The following is a 26,687-nucleotide window of genomic DNA, read 5'->3' on the forward strand; positions in this document are numbered from 1 at the left end:
GTGACAGTGCTCAGACTTAATTGTACTATATCAGACATTAATTGTACGCTTTTTTCCATTTTGGCAGAGCAACCTGTGACTGTCCTGACAGATTCTGAGAGGGTGCACTAAGATGATTATGTGAAAACAAAATTGGTTGTCTTGCTGAAACTAAGGCCATAATGTTACATTTATCAGTCTTGTATAAAGTACTCAAAAATCATACTTGATTAAAATAAAAAATATGTTACTAGCAAATGACTTTGGTAAAAGTGAAAGTCATTTATTAGAATATTACTTAAAGTAGCTGATATTTGCTGTACTTACGTATCAAAAGTACAGTGAATTATAATGTATTTAAGTATCAAAAGTAAAAGTACAAGTAAAAAGTATATGTGAAATTGCTGTTAGAGAACAGTCAATTTTGACTTTTTATTTATTTTTTTTTATTCTTCATATATAAGAACAGAATATTACCATAAAACAAAGTAAATAAGTGCTTCCAGATAGCTTCTTGTTCATCTTCAAAAAGTTTTTTTTTGGTTTTCAATTTCACAGGCTGCTGAGACAGGCAGAGGTGTGTTCAGTTTCGGCAAGAACCTGCAGGACGTAATGACTCCAACTTTGGTTTGCTGAAAAGGTGAAGTATCCATCCAGCTCTTTTGTTTTGTACTAAATTGTTTCAATTCGAGTTGTACACATTTAGTTTCATGCACTATGCATGCATCTACAATTGATTTATGAATTTACAAAGTGTCAAAATGCTATAATCTTATTTTTTATTATCCAAATTTTCAGCCTGTTCCAGACATGTGGACATATGTTGTTCACATTTAAAATAGCATTTTTGTCATATATCTGGTTAGAAAGTTCGCATCCCTATGTGGCCACTTGATAGACCTGAGGAAATGTGTCCAGTTGAATCTGTGTGGAACGTGTTCACTTTTATAACATGGTACAGGGATCGCATAAAACATAAAATAATAGAGATAATAGAGTTGAAAAAAAAATACTGATTTTTAATACTATGATAAATAATTGACTGTAATCCATGCATTACCTTACAGTCTATGGTAGTACCACTTAGGCGGCATTTCAGTTAAAAGGCTTGATAGTGGACACAGTAGAGGATGTTTACAACTTCACTGGCACTAGCGACCAAGCTAATATTATCTTAGCTAACAAACCAAACAAGCTCAGTAAGAGTTAAAGTCAGTTAGCTAGTAAGTTAGTGTAGCTTGGTTGCTAATAGATAACTGTCTTTTCAAAGAGTACTATTCATTCCTGTCTCACATAATAATCTCACGTAATAAAGTTTTGACCAGCAGTTAAAACTCTTACAAAAGAAATCAAATAAACAGGCTAACTAGCAGATTATCCATATTTCTACTGTTAGCACAAGCTAGGTAGTTGAGGAGAAGTATATATATATATATATATACACACACACATATAATATATTTTAATTACACATATGACTTGATATTTTGGTTATTATTTGATTTGTATCGCCTGATTTACCCGTGGAGACCAAAGACCTCACAGACATCCCTGCTCTACGCTGCTAGAGCAGTTAATAATGAGTGCCTGCCTGACTTAGCCCCATTACATAATTGAATTGCGATAAATCTCCTTTAACGGCCAGTGTAAAAATGACATCTAGGGTCATTAAACCGCTGATTTGTCACCAGTCCATGCTAAACACAGGCACACCACCCTACACTCATGAGTAAATCAAGTCAGAGATGGGCAAAGATTTACCTTAAGAAATCCCTGGGAAAAAAAAGTACCGTTGTGTGAAACCAGAGCAAGTAATTTACGATTGGGTTCGATAGTGTTGTGTCTCCCAAGAAAGAGACATTCAAATCTGATTAAGTCTGGACATGCAGTATAATATTACTCAGCCTACTACCACATTATATAAACCCCGCTGAATTGTCAAACCCAGCAGCAAAAGGCTGTTGAGTGGTGTCACTTCGCGACAATGTCAGCGGCGGCTATTTCTGCTGCCAGAGGCTCAAACAGCGTCTGATGCCCTCACCAGAACAAACATCTAGATTTGGTGTCTACTATATTATCCTTAAGTGACGTTGATGACGACCCAAAAGGTCAGAGAAATCAAAGATAAACTTTATTCACCGATTATAGTTTATCTTGCTGGGCTACACAGATATTCTCCACCATGCAGTACAGGTTCTGTCCAGTAGAGGGCAGGGAAAACATGCCCGGAGCCCTTTTTGAGGTGGTGCACAGACTAAACGGAGCCCTCTGAGAGGTGAAAATAGCTCGTCTTAGAGATCACACTCTGACCTTTTAGTTAATCATGTTTCCGTCAGATACCACTCTCGGGCATCTCCCAGTATTTTTATCTAGCTTGTGGCACCCAGCTGCCTCTGTGATAGAGGAGCAGCTTTTTACCAACATCCGCCTGCATCGGTCTTCTATGTTTCTGGCTGGTAACTGTAATCAAATCTTTGAGTCAGTAAGAGGCCCTGAGGATGACTTTACTGTATTTTCCTCCAATGCCCCTCCTCATGACCGACCTCTTCCATCACTTACCCCCACTTACAGCATCCTGCCTGGCCTCATGCGCTAATGTCCAAATGACATTTAGAAATTATAAATGCTGCTGACCACCAGGATGCTGCGATGGACAGAAATAGCAGAGAGAATAAAGATTTATAGACGGAGGAAACTGGAGATGATGGAAAAGGTGGAAATGCCCACTCAAACTGAGTGGATTGTCTTGAGCTGAAGCCCACAGCATTATGTAGGTGATTTTTTAAACTGAGAAAACTATAAATTAAATGACCATTTTTGTACCATTAACAGATCAAATAATTGACAGATATTCATCCTCAGGCGGCTGCGTAATGTACCATCTTCAGTTCAGCGGTGTCTGTGTGTATGTAGTTTTTCTCTGAATATTTTCAAAGATGTCAAATTTAAAGGTACGAACCCGTCACGAGAGACAAGAAAAACAATTACAATTTAATTCTTTCTCAGATCTGTGCAGCTCAGCTTTGTCAATACAAAGTGTATTACAAAAACATAAAAGTTGAAGATAAAGTGTTGCTGAACTGGAAGTAGTGTCTAATTAGCTTTTCTGTTGCATATCGTGAATACTGAAACATCTAAATGTGCCACACACAATTTAATATTAGGTGTTAGTATTAAAAATATATCAATTATATTTGGACTGTTTTAAAGGAGAGCAGTTAAATCTGTATGTCTGAATGATGAGCTGAACCTACATGAACTCCTAATTGACTGCATTAATTCAAATATACATAGAAAAAAAGATTTTTATGTGAGTACTTCTTTGTAGTTATTAACATTTTAAAGAAAAAAAAAATCTTCAGCTGCATTTCCTTTTGACTTATTACGGTCATTACTTAATGACTTTTCCCAGGCAGGACTGTAAAACCTCCTCTAATCAGGTTAGCAGCATTTGAATTGACTCAGCAGCTGTAACGCACCCAGTCCGCAAATTTAAATTAGAGGCTGCACAAAATGTGACTGTGGCAGTTTAATGGGTTTACTTATAAAGTCTGATAGCTTCCTCTCCGATGGAGGAGTCTGGATGACTTTTCATTTCTCACAATGAGTCAATTCTGTTCTTGTTTTTAAAGGAAGGTGGATCTGCTTCATCCCAATCTGACAACCGTATCTGGGGATAGATGGATAAATAAATAATACAGAAGGACAGGAAATAGAAGTGAAAGGACAGAGTCTTTATTAATAGATGGATTGGGGGATGAGAGGTTGGGGAAAGAGGAGGAGGGCTGGCGAGTATGGACCCTGCCTCCATATAGCTCTCTTTAATAATGATGGGGGAGATGTACAAACACGCAGGCAAATGAAATGTGGAGACACACAAAACGACAGCCTGTCGACGGCAAAGTCCTAAGGGGTGCTCTCCCCTTTGCTGCCTCTGCTATTCCCCTCATCTGTCCATCTAGTGTGTGTTAAAGTGTGTATTTGTTGGCTGCACTTACTTTTCAAGCCCAGGAGGATTCTCCCTTTTTCGGCTCCGTGGGTTCAGAAAATAGCCTGACAAAAAAAGCAAAGGCTCATTCTCTCCACCTTCCTTTTTCTATCCCTCACGCGCACTATTCTGATTTCTATAAATCATTTAGCGACACTAATTAGTACTTTTGTTATCAGAAACTGCCCCGAGGCACCTCTATCTCTGCAGTCTTTCATTTTCTGCTCTGCTCCTTCCTCCCCAGGGAGATGCTTACTCACTCATTCCTTCACCACTCGTCTCTTGCTGGATGGCTAATGGGGATTAAAGGCTAATTGTGGCTTAATTGAATAAAGGATTAGAACATGAACGCAGATGTTGTTTTTTTCTGTTTTATAACATTTTTTCTAGAGCTTCCTAAAGGAAACTACAGCTTTGGGATGGTGTTTTTTGTCAGCAGGCTGACTGACCTGCAGTTGGATTTACATATCCATACCTTGTTTGGACAGCAGTGGGTTCTGTATCACGGGCGCAGCACTGAGAGATATTCCTTGAGATGAGTTTTAATGAGCTATTCGTTATAATCCTCCTTAGTTGGTCACGTCTCCAAATACAACGCTGCTAGATTAATGCTTCTGCATCAGGTCTGCATCGTACGCATGTTGAACGTGCTCTGAACCCTCCACCAGGGAGCTGTGAGCTCGGGATGTCCCAATCAATTTTTATTTGCCTGCCAAATGCTGATACCAATCATCACATTGAGTATCGGGAAATACAAGTCCTGATACAATCTTAACAACATTTCCACCTCTGGGGATTCATGAAGGCTTTTCTTATCGTGTCTGTGTCCGGAGAGTAGCTCGTGCTTTGGATTCTCTACGTAAGAAATAGTCTGGTCATCTCATGCCATTATGCCTCTCTGTAATACTCGACTCAATGCTGTCTCATCGAAACGTTCTTTTCTTTCTGATTGGTGCCAAATCTAAAAATTTCAGTCAGTCCAAAAATGGAGAACAGTAAACAGTTTTTAATCTGCACAGCCTTGGTTGATGATATCTGGGGGGAGGAAGGAGCACATTGGTGGCCCCATGCAGACAGAGCAAAGTCCATTTGCCTATATGATTTCACCAATATCAACTCAAAGACCCACACACAAGAGGAGTGCGATCTCTGGCCTGTCTGCACTCATTATTGTCTCCACATCTCCTCCTGCCCCTGGTATCTCTCTCTCTCTCTCTCTCTCTCTGAGTCTCTTTTGTTTTTAATGTCATGAATGTCAGGATCAGACACCTCCACACCATCAGCAGATTGGGAGTCAGCAGGTGTGTGTGTGTATGCACTCTCATTTTCCTATCCGGGTGAGGACTTCATCATGACCACACACTGACAGATGGGGACTCGTTGCACTGTGGGGACAAAAACCGAGTGACCACGGGCAAACGTTCCTCAAAGGCCATAATAGACTGCATAGAGGTGCCTGATGCTTTTTCTCAAATGTCCCCAAAAGATCCATTTTCACTACTTTTGTGTGTGAGTGTGTGCACAGTAGCCCCCTCTGAGGTCACACTTGTGTACTGCAGCCTCCATGAGGTAGCTGCATGTGTCGCAAATAGTTTACTCTCTAGAGTAGTACTCTTTCTGTGTCTGTGGGGGTTTTCTCCGGGTACTGCGGTTTCCTCCCACCTCCAAAGACATGCTCGTTAGTTTAGGCTGATTGGTGACTCTAAATTTGACTCTAGGTGTGCGTGTGAGCGCGAATGGTTGTTTGTCTCTGTGTTAGTCCTGCGATAGGCTGGTGACCTGTCCTGTCCAGGGTGTACCCTGCCTCTCACCTCCAGCAACCCCCGCGACGAGATGAGATGAGATTTTTGTACTGGCACACATTCATCTACAGCAAACTATACAACATTAACACCTGATAATCCACTGAAGAACTTTGCACAGCATCCCATAATGCATACTATGCAGTTGTATTTGTCTTATTTCCTTATCTATGTTACAAGCTCCCAATTGAGATTCTTGACCCTCAAGTCTGGAACCGCTGACTGCCCCATCAGTACCAATCGTTGCAGATATTTTTTGACTAAATCAAGAAGTAAATTTTGTACATTTTTTTGAATTCATCTCTCCTAACATCACCCGACAACTGAGAAAACACACTTGGCTTGAATGGAATGACAACATTTAAAACGGAGTTGAGGACAGTTTCATCACAGCACATCAGAGAGGACCTCTGAGACAACAGTTATTTTGTAAGGTCAATTCTATTCTAGCCAAGTCAGCTTCCAAAGATTTGAGGTGAAACGGATGGCGTTGCTTTGTATAAACCCTTTGACTGCATCCCATAAAATCCTGCGGTCATTGACTGAGCTAAATTAAAGTCCAAAAATTCCTTTAGATGGGGCAAAAACTGAGATTATTTTAATTTTTAAAATCTTTTTTTTTTTTTTATTATTAACAAAGTGGTATTAAAGCACCAACTAGAAGGATGTTTGGATAAGCAGCCCAAGGTCGCGCAGCAAAATACTCCTTTATGATCTGATAAAGCAATAGATAGCAAGGCAGCATCATTAATTTTTTGAAAAAGTTGTGGTGAAGCAAAAAGAAAATCTATCTGTGAAAATGATTTATATCTGGTTGAAAAAAAGAAGTAATCTTTCATGGTTGGGTTAAAGAAACGCCATACATCTGTTTGGCCAAGGGTCTTGGCCCATGAGTGTAAAGCTGCAGTTGCTAGCTGTTGCTCTTTGGAGGCACTCAAGCTAGATCGATCGTCTGTATGCCACACCGCATTCATATCTGCCCCCACGATGAGAGTATAATCAGGTAGTTCGAACATCTTCTGTGTAAGCATGTCACAGAAAGTCTTGTCAAATTTGTTTGGAGTGTTAGCAGAGATAACAGCTGCCTTCCTCCCGTATAATTCCACCTTGGCCACTGCTATCCTTCCTGAGGTGTCCCCCCATACATCTAACACCTTAATTTTTAGGATACGTTTACAAACAATAGCCACTCCTACTATTTGTTTCAGCCAAAGAGGAAGCCATTGTGTGGTAAAATATGTTGGCAATCTGACCAGAATCTCTGCTTAACAAGTGCGTGTCCTGTAAGAGAGCCAGGTCACTTTTCCGCCGACGCAAAAAAGTAAGGACGCTGGTCCTCTTGTGTGGTGTATTTAACCCATTGCAATTCCAAACCAAAACAGATAAATCACCCGTTACTGCAGGCTGAACTCAAAGTAAATGACCATGTACCCAAAGATAAAATATAGAGCTAGCAGTTGTGGAAAACTGACCCACGGGTGTGACAGGCAAACAAAATGTTCAACTCCTGTTTCCCAAAATATGATAATAGCAATAACATCAACTTACCCCCCATTGCCCCTTGATGATGCCCGAAACCACAATATATAAAACCCCATGAATACTGAGGCTCAAAATAACTAAGCCAAAAAATAATAATAAAACCCTTATATGCTGATCCGTGATCTAGTATGAATATGGGGCTGCAAAGGTTCAAACTTCAACCCCAAACCGGCAGTTACCATGACTAACAAAGCATATGAGCATCAAACAAAATGTACATCCAGAATAAAACACAAAAATGAAGTGGTGGTGTGCTCAGTACTATTCTTAGAGAAGGATAACAAAAGCCTGTTTGCTTAAGCATCAAAATATAAAAATAATTATGTACCAAAAGGATTATAAATTAACTGCTGATGCAAACCAGGCTAGAGATGTCACATCTCGCTGATCATGGTCAAGAAACGAAAAAAGGCAAACCTGTCGCATACTCTGATTAACAAACCATACTGTGGCAGAAGCTCTGAGTGATGGTCAGCGCTTTAATCCAGGCACCATGTAGGATGATTCAGTTCCGACATGGTTAGCCTGCAGCTTCGTCTGGTTGTCCAGGCACCGAGTCGTCATTCCCAGCCACAGGAGGGACTCGCGGCACCGGGAGAGAGCTGACGAAATCCTTGGCCTCCTCCGCGGGCTGAAAAGCCTCTGTTTTGCCGGCCGCTTTGACTTTCAGTGTGACGGGGTAGAGTAAGAAGTCCACTCCACTCCTTTGGCTTGGGCCATGTTCATGGCTTGAGTGAAAGCTTGTCGCTGTTTGACAGTGTACCCGCTGTAGTCGGGTGAGAAGCGAAGTGGCTGACCATTCATTATGAGCGGGGATTTCTTTGCGGCACGAAGGATGAGTTGGCGTGTTGTGTACCGGAGCGTATTAATGATTAGGGTGAGGGGCCCAGATTTCTTTCTGTTGTTGTCACTGTACACACGGTGAGCACACTTGATTTCGCCCCCTAGATTGTTCAGGGTGGGGAACCACTTCAGCAGCGATTTTGCGAGGAACTGGACTGCATTGGACCCTTCGGTCCCTTCTGGTAGTCCGATGGCGCGAATGTTGGAGCACCTACTCCGGTCCTCCATGTCCCCTAGCTTAAGTTGCATAGTTTGAAACGTGGCCTCGTGGCTGGTTAGCTTCCCGTGGTTACTTACAACATCCGACCGTATTTTGTCCAGTTCCACACTGACGGAGCCGATACTCGTTTAGAGAAAATAAATCAGCTTGAATGGCTCCCAATTTTTCCTCCGCGTCTTCTCCCGTCTGCTGGAGTTTGCCCAAGCGTGTCTCCAGATAGCCATGTTGTTTTCCAAGTACAGCTTCCGCAATGGCCTCCATGTCGGACATCCCTCTCGTCTTTACAGCAAGGCATGGCTCAGATTTCTTGCTCGAATCCATCATGGCGTATTTACAGTAAGTGGTGCACTCAAATGAGAAAAGTAATAGTTGTCACAATGGTGAAAATCAATAAAAAATAGCAATGCTGGGTTGAGTGAATTCGACCTAAGCCGCCATCCTGTCCAGCTGATCACATGACCCCCCACCAGATTGTGATATTAAACTAAACTTCCCACTGGAATAAATTAAGAGGCAGGGCCAGAACTAATGTTCCATATTATAAACTCTTCTTTGGAGATTTTATGACAGAAGTAAATCATCTGAACATTAACTGGACAGGTTCCACCATTAAGCCACCATTAAGGACATTTATAAAATAATCAATGAGAAAAAAAAAGACCATAAATATGTAACACAGGCTGAACATCAGCGGATAATTAAAAGTGTCAATGATAAGCTCATATCCAATAACCTCAGAGACACCGTCTGGTTGATCTCACTTAATAGACTCCAAGTTAGAGCTGTAGTTCAGTGGAGCTGTTATGCTACAACTAAAAACTGTCCAATGACCAACTGCAACGAGGATGAAACTCTGCAACATCTACTAATAGAATGTTACCGAACAAAAGAAATCAGGGACAAAATGAAAAAAGTGGGTTTTAATGTTAATATCGATGAGAAATGTGTCATGTATGGATTTTTCAAAGAATACTTCATTGATTCAAAGAGACGTTTGTTCTGGCTGATGATGCAAATCATCAACTGCCACATATGAAAGACAAGAGCAAAAACTGTTATAGAACAGAAGATGATCAACGGCGTCTTTGTCCTCAGGAATATTTTAGTTGAACCCATGAGGAGGAAGACGATAGACTCTAAGATCGACAGCCCTTTGCCCTGGGATACTTTAGATATATGAAAGTGTAATGGAATATACTTATTGATATAATGTTGTTAGTATTGTCCCATGGAACCCCTGTTACTAGGCAACATCTTTAAGAGCAAATACTGTAAGTGAATTAAGCAACATTACCCGAGAGGGTGTGCTTTAACGTCATTTGATCACGACAGTGATGCGGACAGGACCAAGGCAGATCACTTCGGTGATGCATGCGACCGCATGACCGTATCACGGTTGTGCTTAAATGACGTTAAAGCACACCCTAGAGGGAAATATTGCGATTATACAGCAATTACCAACAAAATAAAGCGTATAATTAAATATATATTCATGTTGATGGATATTTTGTTCTCAAAATTAAAATGTTTTTGCTTCTCGTTTCCATGGAAATAAATGGGGTCTGACTAATACCTGGAACACAATCAGTCACGTCAGTAGACTCCTGTGTATAATGGAGCCTAGTTCACTCTGAGCTGACGTTCATGGAGGTGATGTTAGAAGGTGGCATTTTTGCACTGGCGAGGGCCGATGTTATTTCCAGTCTAAGTTGTTCAGCTTCTGTGTTGGTCAGTTTGTTGTTCTTTATGGCAGATTTCTATGGCAGTGATGAGGTCTACCACTGAAATCTGTTCAGGTGTTAGGGCAAGACTCAGTCCTTTGGCTAAGATCTCTTTCTCTGGCTGAGAGAGTTCTCTATCTGTTCTATTCTGGACACACTTCTTCTTGATGCCCGGCTGTGTGGTGTGGTCATCGTTCCTCCCCCATGCCAGTTCTTCAGAAACAACAGTCAGAGAGTCTGAAGAAACGACAAACAGAAACAACAAACAACACCAATCTGAAGAAACCACCTCCACCCTTCCTCTATCCTCCTAACGTCCTTCTTTCATCCTTCCTCCATCTCAACCATCTTCACCTCTCTATTCTCCATCCAGCTACCAGATCTCCATCACCCTCCCTGCTCTTTTACCCCCTCCCTCCATGACCCTCCATGACCCTCCCACCATGACTGTCTCCCCTCCCTCTAACACACCCTCACTCCTCTTCTCATCACCCTCCTTCCATTACTCTACTCCACCCAAACTGCCACCCCCACCCCACCCCACCCCATACGTTGTGCGTTTTCCCCAGGTTACTCCGGTTTCGTCCCACACTCTAAATTACCATAAAAACAAATAAAATAAAAAAAGTGTGTTTCTGCTTTTCATTTAATTTTACTTTATTTCACATTATTTACAATCCTTTTCCATGTCTGAAAGCGGGACCCCAAGGAAGAAGGATTTCTCTCATCTATTTTTTTTTTTAGCTTTTCTTGAAAGAATGGTACAGATGAAATAAAACAAACAGACAAAGGGAACAAGAATTTTACAATGCACACATTGTAAAAAAAAAAATGTGTGTGAACATCAAAAAACAGTACACAGAAAAACACATGACAAAGAAGCTGTTGGAAGAATAATGATTTTTCCCCCCCAAAATAACATTAACATTAATAGACACGAATGAGTCATTGAATCCATTATATACAGGTTTGTCCGGTGAAGTAATACAATTTGGTATTTCCCTCAAAATAATAATATACAACCAGAAGTGACGTACATTATTTCATTCTATAAACCGGATAAAATAATAAATGATAATATTACATTTAGCACACTTAAACCTCATTTAGCAGCACAGTTAGCACAGTTAGCCTGTGTGTGAGACAGTAATGCGCACTTACGCGCGCGCACGAGCGTGTGTGTGTGTGACAGAGAGTGTGTGTGTGGGTACACCGCTGTGCATCTGTGTGTTTTGGCGGGGGGGATGGGTGGCATCATCGTTGCCATAGAAACGATCGGGCTTGCAAAAAAAAGAGAAGACAGTAATTTGTCTGGTTTCCATGGCAACGGGCTACACAACAGCAAGATGCGTTATGCATCTGCAACCAGGCTATGTACAGTGTGTCACAACAGTGTACAAAATTAGAAAGGTGGCACCTGTCATGTGCCGCAAGGACTATAAATATAATGTTCATTTTCTCCTGCTGGAAAGAGAGAGGAAAAAAGGAGCATCCCAAAATTGGAGATGACATTAGTATTCTGTCCACAGAGCAACACTACTTTTCTGTGACTGTAATCAACGCTGAAGCCGGTGCAGTAACGTTAATGTCACCGCCAACACTTTTTAAACGTGCTGAATTCTTAGAAACCTTCGCAGCACACAAGTGTGTTCGTTTCCCTGCGTCGTAGCGGCGCGGAAACGGTGAGAGGCGGGGCAGGGCAGATAAAAAAAAAGGGGGGCTTGCTGCGGGGTGGTGAGGGCGGTGCAAAAAGAGGGAGAAAGGCAAGTCTCCGGTTTGAAAGCCGGTAATTAGTGGAGGATGAGCAGGGGGGGCTCCGCCAAAGAAGGGATGAGGGGAGGGAGAGGACAAGGAAACCTTCTGCGGCAGAGGAAAGCCAGCTCGGACTGATTTGACAAACATCTCTGCCGGCATCCTCGGTGCTCGCACATCGCTGCGACTCCCACCTCAGCCACCCCTCAGGTTGTTTGGTGACTTGGTGATGCAGGGTGGAGCTGTGCGCACGGACTGCCGGCAGGAATACATCTCGGTCTAAATGCGTCTTGAAGACCTCCGTCATCACCGGCTCGGTCCCCCGCTCTCTTCTGTAGGTATGTACTGCCTGGCTTGACTGTAGCGCAACTACAGCGCGTCTTCTCTGCAACATGCACCGTCACAACTACTGGGACAGTTTTTAAGAAGAAGCTTAACAAGTCTATCTCTCTCTCTCTTTTTTTTCTTTCTGTTGCGCACTGTTTGCAGAAGGCGCCGAACGCAGCGGGGGAAGTGGCTGGTAAATGTAAAGTGGGCTGTCGAGGTGCTTTCTAACGGCAGGGCAGAGAAACGCTTGCTCATTTCGCAGTTTTCTGTCCCCCCCAGTGGATGAGAGAACCCGAGGGAGAGGCACGCACCTGTGACTGGAGGAGCAGGGTTGGTGTGACTTCCCGCTGCGGGGCACGCAGCCCCTCAACACCCGGCGTCGTCACCACCACCGCTCCAAACGGAGAGGGACGGAGCCCACCGATGTGTCCGGCGGCCCCTGATGCTCGGCAGAGCTCCGCGGCTTTCTGCTCGCTGGGAGAGGCTCGAGAGGCTCGAGCCGCGCGCTAGGATGCTGCGCCAGGTGTTGCACGCGGGCCTGAGGACCTCCTTCCACGCGCTTGGCCGGTTCGTCGCCGGCCACCCGGTGTTCTTCGCCTCGGCGCCCGTGCTCCTCTCCATCCTGCTGGGCGCCAGCTTCAGCCGGTACCGCGTGGAGGAGGACGTGGAGAGCCTGCTGGCGCCCAAGCACAGCCTGGCCAAGATCGAGGGGAACCTGGTGGGCAGCCTGTTCCCCGTCAACCGCTCCAAGCACGCGCTCTATTCCGACCTGCAGACGCCGGGTCGCTACGGGCGCGTGATTGTCACCACCCGGAAGGGGAGCGTGCTGGACCCGGTTCACCTGGACACCATACTAAAGGTACGCACAAGTTTCAGTCGCACCTCCAGTCTGTCAGAAGTTAGAACACGCACTGATTTGCCTGTTAAGAATGAGAAAATCAAACTTTGACAATTTTTTATTGTCAATGTCGGGTGAAAAACAACGAACTTATGCCTATAGGTAGGTGGAGTGGGGGTTATTGCACAGCAGTCTATGAAGAAGTTAATTAGGAACACTAGTGTATTATTTAAAACGATGTAAGTTTTAATGTTGATAAGGATTAAAACAAACAACTGGAAGGCTAAAGCTGCATTGTAGGATCAAACTCTGTTTCTTTACACGGTAAAAATAGTCACTTTACCTAAATAGTCATATATTCATACAGTTAACACTATTCTTATGCTGCTTCAACATAAAATGAACATTAATCATGAAGGGAGATTTAGTGCAGGACTATTGTATTAGAGTGAACTTATTTTCATTAGTGTACCTAATGACTTGGCAGACAACTTTGTTTTTCATTGACGAATACACCAATACATGAAACAAACCTAATGTAAAGTTTTCCAAAGTAACACCATGTCCAATTAAAACTGCTAAAATGAAATTACTTAATATTACAACCCTCCTTATGAAAAAAATTGAAGCTGTAATGGAGCAAATTTGAAAAGTGCTCACTGGTGATTTAAGTCCTTAGTGCAATTTTTTCCTGGCAAATGGCAACTAAAAACTCAACGCAAGTGGGTTAGAGCATTTAACAATGAACTCCTGTGCCCTTAAAATCACAGTCCGTCCTCCTGAAAATGTTGCAGGATCCACCTTTGAAAACAAACCCTCATTCAGAACAACACACAGAGGCAGGGGTCGGTATCTGCAGGTCAGTGAACACGGGCAGGCTGTCATCCTTCTCATTCTCGGTGATTTATAGTCATTAAACTGAACAACACGGCCCCATATCAAATTACCCTGACAACCTTTATGGTTATGAAGCAGATCATCCCAGTGACTGGAGGCTTCTGTCTCTGCCGATATATATATCTAAATGAAGTTACGAGTAGTAGTTTGGCACCCCTGGAGAAATTAGCTAAATGATTTCTTGAGTTTATGAGGCTGTAATTAGAGCGTGCTGAGGAACTGAGATCCGTTGTGCAGGCTATGTTTGCTGTGCATGCTTCTGCGGTGACCCACTTTATTTACAGTATACCTGGAATACAATGTTGGCCCATAGAGGATTGCCACGGTTAGAGATGGGCTCGTTCAGGGCTGTGCATCATTTACTGCCAACAAGCTGCGACAGAGAGAAAGAGGATGGTGCAAAAAAAACAGAGCGCCTGCCTGCCGTCACTGTGTGACTTCTTACAGAAGCCTCTCCCTTTGAGAATGAACCTTAACTTGTTGCACGCACTAAGCTACGGTACAGCGAGTGTTGGCGGAGAGAGAGCGATAATAGTGATAGTGAGAGAAAGAACTAGACAGGATTTCCACATGCAACGAGAGCAGGACTTGTGAGTCACACCCATTGACTGACTATTTAAGCCTTTGTTTTCAAATACGTTGGTTCTCTTTTAACAGCGTCTTTTACAACTGCAAAACAGTCATCCTAGATCAATCTAGCTACTCCAGCTCTTTGATTTGGAGTGGGGCTCAGATCCCTATCAACGCAAGGTCCGATTTAGAGAAATTTCAATTTTGAAGCAATGTATAATATTTTACCAATAATATTTTACCTGTAGGTAACACATCTTTCATATGTCTCTGCTTCTGCCCAGCTCTTCTCATTTCACACTTTCAAAATCCAATCAGTTTCCAGTCGTTCGAGGGCTCTCAGGGTTTTAGCATCTGTGATGTTTTGCATCTCCCTCACATGTAGATCTAGATTTGTCCTGGAAAATTACATGTATTTAAAAAAATAACTATGAAACTTATGAATCTATATTGGATCTTTCCAAATCGAGACAGATTTGAATTGAATAATAATGAAGCCATAATAAAGACATTATTTTGTGGAAACTACAACTACAAAATACTGGTCTGTGCTAGCAAATGTATAGTTTTAAACCACTACTTCATGGGTCTGGTAGCATGTTCAATTTAGCAATTCAATTTGCTCACCGTGTACAAAGCTGCTAACACTGCAACAGTCTATTTTTATTGCTCTCTTTTGCACTTGTGAGCCAGATAAATTACAGTTCTGTAAATGTTCATTCAAATAGAACTAAAAGATTAGTGAGTCGTTTTTCTTTAAATAAATAAATGAATAAATATATACATTTGTGAACTATAGACCTGCTGTACATAGATTCATGAGGAGATCGGGGTTGATGGATAGAATAACAAGGTGTAACTATTTTAAATTGAATGTTCTCATAGGCAACTTTACATTCAGCTAATATGGTAAAATTGAGGTTTAACAGTTAATTTGAGGCAATTAAATCAAGGATTTTAACATATTTGTTTCAGTGTAAGCGAATATATCTTAGAACAAATCTATCTGGGGGCAGGTGGGATCACGGAAGTAACTTTGGTAACAAAACCATTGCATAACAACACTCAAGCTAATGCAGCACTCAGCGATGGGAGACAGCTCTGCCTGTGTCCATGGTGGCGGAGACTGGCATCAGGCCTGTTGCCTAGAAACCAGTACTGTGGATGCTGGCACTGTTGTCCTCTCGCCATAGAAACAGAGGTGGACTCTGAGACAAGTATTGTTACTCAGCTGAGTGAGACAAACACACACGTTCACCCCCACGCATCTCGCCCTCTTATTCACACAAACAGGACACAATGTTAGCGAATGACTCGCTCACACTCAAAAGTTTTCCTGTGCTTCAGAGAGAAACTTTTTGCTCTTTATCCCGGCAGAATTAGCCGCAGTGAGCGTCAGTAAATGCTCCATTCTCTCCTGTCTTATCTGCTTGTAGCTCCATAGGCAGATCTACCAGATGCAGGTGACGGTTCCAGCCACGGGCCTCAACAGCTTCAACTACTCCTTCTCCTACCTCTGTCTCCCCGACGACAAGAACATCTGCATCATCGATGACATCATCCGCGCCATGGAGGAGATCCAGTCGGCTCGCGCCTCTAACCGCTCCGTCCCGGTCCTGCGGTACCCGATAACGCAGCTTGCAGACGGGCGGCAGGCGTACATCGGCCACCAGCTTGGCGGTGTGCAGGGCTGGGGTCCCAGCGGGACAGTGCGAGCTCAGGGGACAGGAGCCAGGGGTGAAGGTGTCCGTTCCGCCAGGGCATTGCAGCTCACCTATTACCTTCAAGCCAGAGGTGGCCCGATGGACAGGGTGGCCATTCAGTGGGAGAAGGCCTTCTGTGCCGAGCTGCAACACTTTGCAGCGCTCCACCCAAAGCTGGTACTGTACCCTTCCACCTCTTCATCCCTGAGGACAGACTTCCAGTTCTCTTCTGTGCTGGCGCGTCGCCCCCTGTTGGCCAGCTTGGGAGTGTGTGGCGTGCTGGCCATCCTCTGCTGTTCTATGAGGGACTGTGTAAGGTCCAAACCTTGGCTGGGACTGCTCGCTCTGCTGTCAATCACACTATCGGGCCTCACTGCTGCTGGGATTCTCAACCTGACCGGGGCCACCTACAACTCCACATACTTGGGCATCCCATTCGTCATGCTCGGTAGGTTTAAAGCCGACATATTTGACACTGGCTCAACTAATACACAGGATATAGGTACATGCCTTTTGAGTTTCTATTAAGTGTGGAATTTTGTTATATTCAAGGCATTTTTCTGTTTCAGAAAGTTAAAAAAGTGGAGCACAGTCGTAACAACAACAGATAAAAGCTCAGAGAAATCAAAGAAAGCTTATTCTACTGCATGAAAGACACAACGAACACTACAGTCGCTTTTATCGGTTTTACCATTTGCTCTCTGTATGTGTTGTGGTGGATTTTGTCTAGGCTTGCCTCAGGCTGAAGGCCATTTCAAAGCAGAGACCTTATCAAAATGACTGACATACTCTTAGGGTATGAACCTGTCTTACTGAGGAGGTGGATTACAGCACTAACAGCACATTTTCTGATGTGTGACAAAAACCACAACTAAAAGGTCTAAGTATGTCTTAGTTTTGCAGCTAGAGACTGTCCAGAGGGTTTACACAGTGTTATTCTCAAAAGCCATCCAAATTTAACAAGGTGCTGCATGCTATTCATCGTTTTTTTTTACAACATGATGTGCGATATATCAGTGAAGATTCTTCCAAAATGATTTGCGAGAGTGTTTGACAGAACACATTTAAGGTTTGGTCAGGTTGAGGAACAAACAATACTTGTTTCATTTTGGTTTGTGTTAAAGTAACTACTTAATTAATCACTAAATTTAATTAATCTGCAGCCAGTTGCTTTGGAGCATAGCACATGGGATGAGAAGGCGGCCTAACAGTACTGTTGAAATTAAAATGGATGCAACATTTGTTTCTGTTTCATCAGATGTGGTAGAGAATTGTTAGAATAGGTTCATCATTTACTGATCCACTGATGTCAGGCTGTTATTTAATCTATAATTCATAGACTCAATTGTAGATGTCAGTTTGTGCTTTTTGCCTTTTAAATGTCACTCTTACTCAGTGATAGGGACACAAAGACTCATTGTGTTTCAAAGTTCTCCCAAGGGTCCATAGAGCCCAAGGTTGTTAACTGTCTGAGGCTCAATAAAAATGCCGCACAACTTCCACCAGTGATTCCGAAGAGCCGATGCTTTAAATAAAAAAAAAAACCTTTGGGGCAACAGGTCCCAATGGTAGTGTTTGAAGGTTGAGAGTGAGACAAGACCAAGACATTACAAACTAGAGACTGAGACAAAAATCAGCAAAACAGAACAATATTTCCAGTATTGTTTTCTTTTAAAATCAAGTTTGCTTTTACATAAATGCAAAAAACACAAACAAAAAAAACAAGTTCTGCTGTTGTTCTTCAACCAGCACAATGAAACAAATTTCAAATCTAAGCCAATTTGTTGCGTCACTTCTTGCACAAATTACGCAATCGTACTCATTAAAACTGCATTGTCCTGACAAGCCATGATGAAGATGTCATTTCTTTTTGAATGCGGCCCTTGTTCTTGTTTACATGCAACAGAGAAAATCGAATAACTGACAGGAACATGTCCTCCTCCTCCACACTAGATGGCGATATGTGTCTTTTCGGCAGGTTAATACGGCCCCCTTTCCAGATGACATGTTAAGTCATATAATAAACAACCATAGATATACATAAACACTAGATGCCGCCTCCGCCATCTCTATCTGTTGGAATGATGCGTCGGCGTGGCCGCCATCTTGGGGAGGGGGAAGCCGCGTCTACTTACTGTATTAGGGAACGGAGGTAGAGGTCTATCAACGATTAAAATAATCATAACTAATTTGAATTTTCAACCGATATTCAGTCTGTTTGGTTTATTATAAATGTCAGACATATATTTATGATATAATATAGATTGGTTAAATTAAAAATGCAGATAATGTGCAGCGCCATTGAAAGGCTTGTAGGCATTTGTTGAAAGGGATAGAAAAAAGGATATTAAAAATATCCACAGTGATAATGATATATTTAATAATAATAACACAATAGAGTTTATGATATAATGATCAAAATAAAATGATATAGTTCAAGGAAGAGTATGTGTTAAATAACATAGACTTAGACTTAGACAGACTTTAATGATCCACGAAGGAAATTACTTTGTCACTGTAGCTTTGTTGCACATAAAAGTAAACAGCAGTTGGCAGTTAACGTTAATGTTATATATGAAACTGATAGATGCTTTAGGAACAACATTTCCTACTGTACATTTAGTACAATTACATACAGTGGCTGATTTCTAAATGTCACTTTTATCATATTACTGATGTCTTACTAACAAAAGCATCTTTTGTTTTTTTATCCTTACATAAGCTAGTAACAAGATACGGTAGTTTAATTTACGTAAGCTTTATTCAACACGTTCATAACAGTTAAATAATATAATACATGTTCTCACTTGTGAAATGGTATTCCCTGTTGCTTGGTTTTGGTGTTTCTTGCGTGGGAACATCCGTAAACGAGACAAAAGTCTGTCATTTTAGTCAGTCAGTTGCACTGACTACAGTCTGATCGCTGGTAAGAACCCCTGCCCAAGATGGCGGCCGCGCTGACGTGTCAGACCAGCCAGAATGCGGCATTTAATGTTTATATATCTATGATAAAAAACTGGAGTCATTCATGTGACAGACCAGCATTTCAAACAACAACAAGATGGATAATAGGGGAGCGTACCTATGTTCCCCGAGTCCTATGTTCCCAGGTCCCTAACCCTGCTCCTAACCCTTTTTTAAAAAAAGGGTCCTATGTTCCCTGGTCACATACAAAGTGGGGAACATAGGACCTGGGGAACAAAGGGATGATCCCGATAAGAGAACAGCTTTTTTAATCTGGTGCTACTTATGGTGCAGATACGATGTGCGCTATCCCTCAGGTGGTTCTAACACTGGCTCTGTTTACCTTCTTCTGCTGCAGCCGGCTTTCTTGGATGATTTTGTACCAAGGTCATATGCCAGCGCAGCAGTTCTGGAGCATGCGCACACGTGTTGTCTAGTTTAACTTCGATTAAGGCGTATACATGCCGATCGCATTATCTGAGTGTCTCAGTCAGATAAGGAGACCTCCGGTGTCGGCACCAGATGTGCTTCCAGATGACCTCACAACGTAGGGGATGCTATCGAGGCAGGACAACGTTTTATTTTATCCTTCTTTGGATACATTGGATATAAAAGCTGTATTTTTATTTAATCTTTTTCAGGATAAAACTTCTTAAGTCCTTTTGCACCTACTATACAAATGAATGGATTGAACTTGAATTATTTTGACATTTTATTACTTTATTTTTTATGAATAATGTTTTTTTTTTGTGTTTTGTAGATAATTAAAAATTAGAAATAAAAAACTTTATCAAGCTATCTCTTCTAAGCATATTGTGAAAAATAAATGAATGGTGCCGAACATAGCGGAACAGACCTAATATATAGTTGACATGATCTGGAAGCGCTGGATACTCAGGACAAGCAGATCTGGTACCTAAACCGGTATTATTTGTGATTCCATCCGCTTAAATTGTCTCGAGTACTACAGCACTAGCTAACGGCACTGGATATGTATGAATGAAGGGGTGAAGGCTCGCTGAATCCAACGTTTGTCATGACTTTGATTATTTAATTTTGCAGCATACATGACTGAGGTTCACGAGGACCCACTTTGAATATATGCAGACATGGTTTAATTCTGTGGCAGGACTTAAAGGTCCACTGGGGAGTTTTGTGCACATGCACGGTGCAAGGTTGACGTCTTATCACTGGTGCAGATAACTTTCTTTTTTCTGTTTGACAAAGACAAGAAAAGGAGATGCATTAAGAGAAGACAAACAGAATGAGAGGAAAGGCTGGAGTCGAATAACTGCAGAGTGAACAGACAAACAGAAGAGACAGAGAATGGGTTCTATGAAATATCCCTTCAAAATGAGATAAGGATTCTCTCAGCAGAAAATTAAGTTAAATTGTAGTTAGATCCAAGACCGGCAGACAGAGAGGGGGATCTTTTCAGAAGGCAAGTGGGCAGACAGAAAAAAGGTGGGAGGAAGTGTAAGGTGAGAGAGGAAACGATGTGGCAGAGCTGCAGAGAAAGATTGGATTAGGAGCCGGGAGAAATGCACTATATTTAGTGTTTCAAAAAATGTGCAGCGGTGACAGACTCTTTTTTTTTTTTTTTTTTTTCCAGACAAAAGACCAATTCACCCTGGGCTTGTTCATTTGAAAAGCTGGAGCCACATTCACGTGGTGATGTTCCATTAGCTCGCCAGGTGTGAGATCGTGCACAAAGGAGGGTGGAGGGATGACGTTAAACGATAATTCTGAGTTATTTCAAAGTGCCGTGCTGATGATAATAGCCATTCATGCGGTTATTGTGACTCTATGGGTCATGCTAACTTTGCACTCTGCACCTTTGTCTTAACGGTGGAGGGGGACGAGGAAAAGGAGGTGGAGAGCATGTGAATAGCGTACATCAGGTTGGCTATGAGCTTGTTGTTGAAGCCCAGACATTAGCCACCTGGAATGGCAATTTCCTAACGTCACTAGGGATCCCCATTAGCGACAACCTTTTCTTCAGATGCATGAGGCTGACTTTCAGGAAACAGCTAAACACTAATTTCTTGCATGATATTTAAGAATTAATGATTATAATCTGCATCTTATGACAATTGGACGTTTTTCTCTGTTATATAATTTAGCAAATTCTCTGGATTTTGGACAGTTGGTCAGACTCAACCAGAAATGTCTCTGAAACTGTTTCAACAAAAACATCCTGACGTGTTTTTTTTTTCATGTGTTAGTGCCTGAATGTGTGTGTATGTGTGTGTCAGGTTGGTAAATATCAAAATTGTTGGCTAAGTGCTTTCTCGAGACGCTCTCGTCTTCTATCTGCAACATTAACCTTCCCACCTCTCTCTGTCATTCAGTGTCTCATTCTGTCTCTCTCTCTGTCTGTCTGACTCTCTCTCTCTCACACACACACACACACACATAAATACAGCACATAAAATGACAGCACATACACACCTCAGATCTGCAGAATTTCTGTTGCATCCGTGCCTGAAGTGTCAGTACGTTGCGCCCCTCCTGAGGTGTTAGGTGTTTCGCCATGGTGAGGTCAATGGAGGCGGAGGGGTGAATGTGTGTCACTGGTGACTCACGGGTGTCATGGCAACCACTGAGGAAGGAAAAAAAAAAAAAAACACATCAAAAACCATCTGCTGCTGCACTTACAAGAACATTTACATGCATGCACATGAGACGGGGTATGAGTTTATGCGTGAATGGATGCGTGCACTTTGTTGCACTGGGCACTGATTAAAACTTTAGATATTACTGATGTGCCTTAAATCAGCGTATTTAGGAAGGAGGCTTAATTTTTTAAAAATCTTTTTAAAAATGATTTAAAAACATTTAATTTCTATGATGCAAACTGGTCTTAAGTTGCATTCTCTTATAATGTTTTTGCAGCAGTGGTGCACCAGTAGTGACCTGAAAACTGCATTTTCATGGTGACTTATATCCATCATTTCATTTAACTGGATAGAGGTATGCAAAGAGGGTCTGTTATTACACATCCTTGGACACCACTGCGATTCATCGTATTACTAGGCTAATAAGCTTTAATAGCGTCTAAATTGTAAAATTAATTTAAAAAAATGGGGAAGAGCTGTTGCGCGATTGATTGTACCAACAGATTTGAAAAGCAGTCAGGGATATATTTTTACAGATATCTCCGACTGCCAAAGAAAAGATAAGTAAATGGATCGCTGCATTAGAAGAAACAACTGGAATCCAGGTACAGAAACCTGGTGTTGTGGTTCACATTTAGTGTCAGGCAATATTAATTTAAGCTGTATTTTTTGATGAAGTCATACATTAAGTTACTTCTCATAGTACGTTCTGGAGGGCTGTCAGATAAGTTTGTCGATGTTGTCGATGTTTTGGTGTAGCTAGCTGACAGTTCAGTTCCAACAATAAATAACAATAAAATAATAAACAGAATATTTGTGATCGTCACCCGGTCGTACGACACAGTATTGTATGTCTAAGTTACTTCTCAGTAAAGCTCATAGCATTAGCATCTTTTATTTTGCTACATTTATCGTAATGAAATGACCTAAAACTAACTTAAACTAACTGAAACACAGGCTAATGCACTTTTCCAAAGCCACAGTAGTTCATACGGATCACTGTCGAGTCCAATTATCCTTAATTTGATCCTGTATTTACTGATACATTTCACTGTGTTTTTGCCACTCAGGGGGACGTGGCCCCAGGTGGAAGTAACGTCAGTGCATACCCTCTATGGTATATTTCCCACTCCAAATGTTTGAGACAGAACCAAGCAGGATCAAACGTATTGCTGGTGTATAAACAGAGCTATTTCAAAAGATAATGATGTCAGCGCTGTTGCAGCTGGGTTCATCCAGCTCTCCAAGCCTACTATCAACACAGTCAATTTGTTGGTAGGAACCAAAGTTGTTGGACGCTGTCTACCCACGGTACATGTTGGAGGGAGTCTTTGCTTGCGTCATGTGTCAATTGATCATATTGTGACCAAACTGTGTCACCTTAAATTGAGGTTAGTTCAAGCTGATACTCGGCTACTTGGCCTTGCATTAGTATTTGTTGGTCTCCTTTCTGTGTGTTTTTCTATTTTGTGGTTTCGTTCCCAGTCTCATGTGATACGGCTCCTCATGCGTGCTTTGTTTCTCAGGTCACGGTCTCTTTGGATCCTTTGAGATGCTGTCATCATGGAGGCGAACCCGGGAGGACCAGCATGTGAAGGAGCGCGTGGCGAGCGTCTTCGAGGACGTCATGCTGCGTTTCTCCGGCTCCACCATGCTCCACCTGATGACCCTGGGCCTGGCCGCCTCACCGCTCACCAACATGGAGGCTGTCCGGCTGTTCTGCCGCACCGCCGCCCTGGCCGTCACCGTCAGCTACGTTTATATTTTGTCCTTCTACAGTTCCTGCCTGGTGTTTACGGGCTACTTGGAGACCGGTTATAGGCACGGCTGCTTCTGCCGGCGGGTCCCCAAACCGGACCGCCTGGACTCTAAACCTGCTTGGTACAGGTGTTTAATGTACACTCGCTACCAGGATGAGGCCCAGACAACCAACCCGCCACACGGGGTCTCCCACGCTCACACGCTTAATCCTAACCTTACTCACACGCACCCGCATACCACGAACAATTCCGATGTCCACGCACACGTGGCTAACTCCGTACACACACACCCGCACCCTCTCACACATTCAAGCACGGCAAGCACTGACCCCCAACCTCAGGATTCGCACCTTTTGCTGGGGTGTGTGCGCCGCTGCTATGGAGACTGGATCACTAATACTTATGTCAAACCCTTTGTGGTTCTACTATATCTGGTTTACATCTCCTTTGGACTGATGGGCTTCCTTCAGGTGAGACACGCCACAGCAATACAGTCAGAAGTGAACTTGATTAAATCTGAGTTTCTTTTATAAATTTTAATAGAAATGTATGAAGCAGAACATACAGTTGCCATCAGTCGAACACTATAGCGCCGGTTAGTTTGGTCACAATGGATCTAGACAGGCTACGCCGTCGTCCACATTTATACTTCTCTGCTGGTTTGTCAGCACTGTTATTTAATTACTGAACTGAACCACTGTTTGGCAATTAGTCAGCGGTGCTGAGTTTCTCTGTGTACTTCAAACAAAAGAGACGGAAAGTTAGCAACCCGTGCTGGAGTTGTACCTAATAAATGCTGAACAGCAGTGACTTTTACTAAGAGTCTCCCAGCAATCCAGAAAATAGAGAAGCTTCTGAGTGGGTGGTGTGTAGGAGTTTGAAGGATGGTGAATTTCCTCGTCACTGAGAGATGCGGATTAAAAAGTTACTTTCAGACCACCGTGATGTTTTTATTACTTCTACATCGATGTAGAACTACTGTAACACTATTTGCACCACACTGGAGTAACTCTACCTCTGAGAGTAAATCGTATGTAGAGTCAGGGCTAGTTTCATTATAAAAGTCTTGGCTAGTTTTCATTAATATAAAAATGATGATCCGATGCTGATTCATCGGAATATGGTTGCTGGGGATTACTGTTAGTTATAATGGTTATTTTTTGAAGATTTGCTCTTGTTGTCCAACTGCATTAAGTTTATTATAGCAACTAATGTGAGGTAGCATTCATAATTTATACTATATATAAGACACAAAAGCTGTTTAAAGTGTCATAACAATGTTTCTGTTGTCAACAGGTGACCCAGGGTTCTGACCCGAGTGCACTGGTTGCCATGGATACAGCGACGGTGCTGTACACCCGTGCCCAGCAGCGTTACTTCAGCTCATACTCGCCCGTGATCGGGTTCTACATCTACGAGAGCGCCCCCTACTGGAACGCCTCGGTGCAGCGGGACCTGCTCGAATACGCCAAAGGCTTCCAGAGAATCAGCTGGCTGGAGGCCTACCTGAACTACCTGGCGGACCGCAACCAGTCCACGAGCCAGCCTCGGGAAAACTTCACCCGCACGCTCCGCCACTCCTTCCTCCGCGAGCCGCAGTTCGCCCACTTTGCGGACGACATCATATTCGCCGAGCGTGGCCAGGGCGAGGAGCCCGATTTGGCGGCCTCACGCATCTTCCTGGTCGCCAAGACGACGGAGAACAAGCGCGAGGAGATGTCGGTGCTGCTGGACACGCTGCGGCGGCTGTCGCTGACCTCGCGCGTTCGCTTCCTCATCTTCAACCCCTCCTTTGTCTACCTGGACCGCTACGCTGCGGCGGTCAGCTCCCCCCTCAGACACTCACTGCTGGCGGTGCTCTTCCTGTTGGGTCTGTCCTCCCTGGCCGTCATGGAGCCGCTGGTGTCCGTGTGGCTGGGCCTTACCCTGCTCTCCGTCCAATTCGGAGTGTTGGGCTTTATGACTTTGTGGGGTGTGGAGCTGGACTGCATGTCTGTGTTGTGTCTAATATCAGCTTTGGGGCATTCGGCAGACTGTAGCGGCCCCCTCCTCTGCGGTTTCGCCTCAGGTCGGGGTGAAAGCAGGACTCGCTGGGTGAGAGTGGCGCTGGAGAGACACGGGGTTCCCTCCCTACAGGCTCTCATCTGCTACAGCGCCGCGCTGGTGCCCGTCGGCTCCGTGCGCTCCAACCTCACACACACACTGTTTCGATGCCTCACCCTCACGGCCGGCTGCTCGGCCCTGCACACGCTGGCCTTCCTGCCCACTCTCCTCACCTTCCTGCCCCCCTCCAAGAGCCGGGGCCACCGGCCCGGAGGGGAGGGCCAGAGACAGGAGGTGGAGTGCGTCGAAATGAACGACAGCACCAGAGTGGTCGACCAGATCACCACTGTCTGAGTATGGGATGATGCTGTTTTCTCAGCTCCCTGCGTTTCCATAGCGACTGCCGGCTGGGAATTGGCTCATTGTAGTCCGAGCAGCCGCCGAGCGTGCTGCCCACAAGAATGCTTACACTTTGGAAGACAGGAAAGAAATGGCAAGAAAAGAAAGGAAGAAAAGTAAGAGTGAAAGATTAAGAGAGAACAGATTCAAACATGTAGAGGAGAGCGGGAGGCTAATGATGACAAGGAGAGAGAGAGATGCAGGTTTCCAATGCAGTGTATCCATGGTTACCTGGTTGTTGCTAGTGCTGTGCGGCATGTGAATGAGGCTTATTCCCAGTCAGAAATTAGGGATCAGCCCAGTTGCGATTTTACCCAAGAGGAAGTGCCACACTTTTCACGTTTCCAAAACCTGCTTATGATCCAATCACATTACCTGGCTAATGCTATCTGTTTGTCATATCAAGTCGCACAAATACAGCTACAGTGACATGAGGCAATCATCTGTATGACTCTACTTTATTATTATTATTATTTCTACTTTAATGCTGGACGAATAAAGTCAAAATAAGGAAACGTGGTCTTAGTTTCAGTGGTTTTGTGGTATGCGGTAGTACTGTGACATAAAAGTGGATTGTTCAAACAACTCAAAAAAAGAGAGAAAAGCCTAGAGTAAAAATGATGACGCCGACCTTTTCAGGAAACCGTTCTTCAAACTGTAGTGATTTAGTAATCCTACATCTAATAGTAAAATGGTGCAGCTATACAGATTCATACACAGT

At 43.2% G+C, this 26,687-nt stretch overlaps 1 protein-coding gene across 1 annotated transcript; it reads left to right on the forward strand.

The window, feature by feature from the left end:
* Positions 1-11,877: 11,877 nt before the first annotated feature.
* Positions 11,878-26,481, forward strand: ptchd1 (patched domain containing 1). The gene is made up of 6 exons (XM_047612136.1): positions 11,878-12,185; positions 12,337-12,367; positions 12,454-13,033; positions 15,916-16,630; positions 23,291-23,994; positions 24,821-26,481. Exons 3-6 carry the CDS (start codon positions 12,617-12,619, stop codon positions 25,919-25,921), a joined length of 2,937 nt encoding a protein of 978 aa, XP_047468092.1. The 5' UTR covers positions 11,878-12,185; positions 12,337-12,367; positions 12,454-12,616; the 3' UTR covers positions 25,922-26,481.
* The last annotated feature ends 206 nt before the right edge of the window (positions 26,482-26,687 follow it).

The sequence above is a fragment of the Mugil cephalus genome, chromosome 18, assembly GCF_022458985.1.
Source record: "Mugil cephalus isolate CIBA_MC_2020 chromosome 18, CIBA_Mcephalus_1.1, whole genome shotgun sequence".
Lineage (NCBI taxonomy): Eukaryota > Metazoa > Chordata > Actinopteri > Mugiliformes > Mugilidae > Mugil > Mugil cephalus.

What these genes read in the sequence shown, in the direction of transcription:
- ptchd1 (XM_047612136.1), top strand. Translation starts at nt 12,617, where the DNA reads ATGCTCGGCAGAGCTCCGCGGCTTTCTGCTCGCTGGGAGAGGCTCGAG. An exon ending in ACCTGGACACCATACTAAAG is followed by an intron (nt 13,034 to 15,915) that starts GTACGCACAAGT and finishes ATCTGCTTGTAG; the next exon opens with CTCCATAGGCAGATCTACCA. An exon ending in CATCCCATTCGTCATGCTCG is followed by an intron (nt 16,631 to 23,290) that starts GTAGGTTTAAAG and finishes TTTGTTTCTCAG; the next exon opens with GTCACGGTCTCTTTGGATCC.